We start from the raw sequence: 3,670 nt of genomic DNA, 5'->3' as shown, positions 1-3,670 counted from the left end.
TAATGGCTCCTCCTCTCACCCTCCCTCCCCTTACGCCAAAGTTAGACCTCTCTTCCTTCCTCCGTCTGTCACTTTGCCAAATCCTACAGCAATCAATCACATCTCAGTCTCCACAGTGCTTCCTGGTGAGGCGAATGAACTGGAAGTTGAGGCTAGCCCACATTTAGTGGATGTCATGGTCAAAAATATATTGTTTAAACCTGCACGGCAGGAGCTACAAACCACTGTGGTTCAACCAAAATACATGACTGAAAATAACTCCACGGTGCAAGTGTCATCGCCAAAACCCCAAAAAGCAACGTTTATAACCAAAGAGCCAAATCCAATGACGAACTCAAATGAAAATAGTCACATGGTCGGGCTTAAACCAAGCGTGACTCAGCCCAGAAGAGTTGAACTGATGGAAAATGACACCAAACTAACAGTGAGGCGAAATGAAGCATCTTCTCCTCAACCACAACTGAGCAAACCTTCAGCCAGACCGCAGCTGACAACTGACAAAACACCTTCAACGAGGCCAACGGAACTCAACAGAAGTAGTCAAAATAAGACCATTAAGAAATCCAAGAAAAGGAAAAAGAACAATCAAACCCAAAAGCCCTCAAAGAAGAAGAAGCTCATCACGCCAACGCACTTTCCTTACTTTAAGGATAACTACTGTCCTCCTGAATGCGCCTGCTATGGAAGGTAATTATCAGACAAATTGATTTAAACATAATGTATTGCAACAAATGTCTAAACTACATCAATAACAATTGAAGTCGATTCATTTATTAGTCAGGCTTCAGATTCACTGATTGTATGTTCTCCAATCTGAGAATGTTTTCTGTTTTACATATTTTAAATTGGGTTTTTGAATAGTCACGCAAAACGATCAACCTTAGGATGCAGCCTTAAGCTCGCGATACTTTCTTTAAAATGCAAAATAAATATTAAATAAATAGTTTGACATGTGCTTTCTTCAGAGCATTTGATTGATTAATACCATACAAAAACTGAAATGTAAAGATTACAAATTAAGGTTTTCCAACATTTTCACTAGTGTGTGATTGGGACGTTTGAAGATCAATGCTTATACTCGTTATGTATTGTTTTCCAGAGTGGTCCAGTGCTCAGACAAAGGCGTGGACAAGATTCCTTATGGTATTCCTTATAATGCCCGCTACATCCTCCTCATGAACAACCACATCAACAGCATCCAGCTGGACCTGCTCAGAGAATACGTCTCTATGGAGTTCCTTGTGTTGAGCAATAATGGGCTCACAGATGGTTCCGTAGAGGGAGCTTTTGAGGGGATCCCGGCTCTGAAGCGCCTCTACCTGGATAGGAACCTCCTGGACAGCGTGCCAACTGATCTCCCAGTTTCTCTGGAGGAGCTTCGTTTGGACAATAACCGTCTGAGTGTGATGTCTGAGGCAGCCTGGGCCCAGTGCCCCGGCCTCTTGGTTTTGAGCCTCAGCAACAACAGCCTGGGAAATGGATCTGAATGTCTTCCCAATAAAGTGCTCTCTCCTTTGTACAACCTGCGCACTCTGAACCTGGATCACAACCAGTTAACATCGGTACCTCTGGGCTTACCACTGTCCATCAAAGAGCTCTACCTCAAAGGGAACCTCATTAAGCACTTCCGTGGAGGAGCCTTCAATGGGATATCAGAGCTGCTGGTGTTAGACTTGAGTACAAACAGACTGACGAGCAAGGGTCTCCTTCGAGAGTCCCTTCTAAATGCGACCCACTTGGAAAGCCTCAACTTAGAAGGGAACAGACTAAAACAAGTGCCACGACACCTCCCCCACTCACTGAAAACTCTAAATCTGGAGGGCAACCGCATATCTTCCGTAAAGAAAGCAGCTTTCGGCACCTTGAAAAACCTCGAGCACTTGGGTTTAGCAAGAAATAAAATCTTTAAAGTGGCTCCAGGGGCATTCAGGACATTGCCCGTTCTGCACCAGTTAGACCTGTGCCACAACAACTTGCGCCAGGTGCCCAGACAGCTGCCAGAGGCTCTGCACTCTGTAGCGCTCAACCACAACAAGATTCAATCGGTGCCTCGTGATGCTTTCTGCTGGGGCGATAAAAGTGCGAGTCTCAGCGGGCTGGTACGAGTGCAGTTGGAACACAATCTAATCGATATGGGGAAGTTAGATGCACAGGCTTTCAGGTGCTTACGAGGATTCCAGGTGGTGCACTTCTACTGAACCTTCAAAAGATACAAGCAATCCTGCTGATAGGTTGCCTGATATCAGACAGAATTATCAACTGGTTACACAACGTGTTTCCCCCCTAACATGTATTTTTTGGGTTGGAAAACAATTGATTTTATGCAACAAGTCTAACCACGATATCCGTAACCACATGTGATCTATTATGGAATGTGCTGGTGGTTTTCTCACGACCATTTTCCAAAAGCAGAACTATTCAGAATAATTTCCAGGAAAACATTTAGTTTCAATTCATTGCAGCAGCATTTTGTAGAAAGTTGCATGAGATAGGTAATCATAGACACATCATCATCATCTTTATTTTATTTATTTAATCCGTCCCATGTAATTTGAATTGTTGGCTGTCCAAAAGCATTTGTGTTTCATTTGAAAAAAATGTAATTGAGCGTGCTTATAATAAGACATGGATGATGTGAAAAAATGCGAGTTTGGTCTTTTTTTCCTCATCATAATGTGAATTTCAGATGGGTTAAGGGTTCCTCTCTGCACTTCCACCAATGGGCATGGATGCTGCTCGCACTTTGGCAAAATAATTTACTTGTTGATGTGAGAGGTTGTTTCGTTCTCAGGCACATTGACGGTGTCTGAGGGGATTTTCATACCACGGGGAAATGAATAACTCCCTATGAGTTCGGAAATAAATCTGAAAACTTGCTAAAATTGAAGTTTTGGGAAAATTGCTTGCAGTCATACATAAGCCACACACACACACATTCAAATGTTGTTAACGATATGAAAGTGAAGTTCCTTATATCCACATATGTACAAATAAGTTCAGCTGTTTTTTTAGAAAGTTTGATTGAAGCTAGATTGTGGACCTATTATTGTCAAGGCTTTGTCTGTGTTCATATTATTTCCGTATGAGCTCATTGATTGCAATCACCCCATAGAATCTACATGGGATTTGACGCTGTGGTGTAAATATTGTCAATTTGATGTGGCTGAAATAAAGTTCTCTGTAATCGCGCACGAGACAAGCTCTGCTGGTTGTAACATGGCAAAAAGCTGGTCAACAGACATTTGAGTGGCATGATAAGCTTCTTCTTCTGCAAATAAAAAACAGACTGGGCTTCTAAAAGATCGGTGCTGCTGCAGGAAAGTTCCTATATTGGGCATTTCTTGGTTTGTCTTTCAAAGTTTCGCCCGCATTAAGCTTTCTATCGAAAAGCCTGAACAACTCTTCTGAGGGAGACGCATAACAACATTTCAAAAGACACATATCACAGCCAAGTGCCAATTCTTAACGGCATGTTAAAATGAAACACAATTTGCTGTTTGAGTTTTCCTTTGTTTGTGCCATAAACCCCTGGGCGGTAAAATATGTGGATAAAACGAACTGGCAGGAGTGACAGTTCCAGTTCCAGTTCCAGATTCAGTTTTCCCATGCTCACAAATGGACACTGGCCTAAATGTTCCACTGTCGAGCATTTCGACCATTTTCCATAAAC

The 3,670-nt window shown here is 42.4% G+C and overlaps 1 protein-coding gene across 1 annotated transcript; it reads left to right on the top strand.

Annotated features, from left to right (window-relative positions):
* Nucleotides 1-352: 352 nt before the first annotated feature.
* Nucleotides 353-2,198, top strand: LOC306796085 (decorin; the record flags this gene model as incomplete). The annotated part of the gene is made up of 2 exons (XM_079294863.1): nt 353-687; nt 1,100-2,198. The coding sequence occupies 2 exons, from the start codon at nt 353-355 to the stop codon at nt 2,196-2,198; spliced, it is 1,434 nt and encodes a 477-aa protein (XP_079150989.1).
* Nucleotides 2,199-3,670: the final 1,472 nt, after the last annotated feature.

Source organism: Melanostigma gelatinosum (assembly GCF_949748355.1).
Source record: "Melanostigma gelatinosum genome assembly, chromosome: 22".
NCBI lineage: Eukaryota > Metazoa > Chordata > Actinopteri > Perciformes > Zoarcidae > Melanostigma > Melanostigma gelatinosum.
Note: the sequence above shows the minus strand (reverse complement) of the source record. Positions and strands in the feature narration are given on the sequence as shown.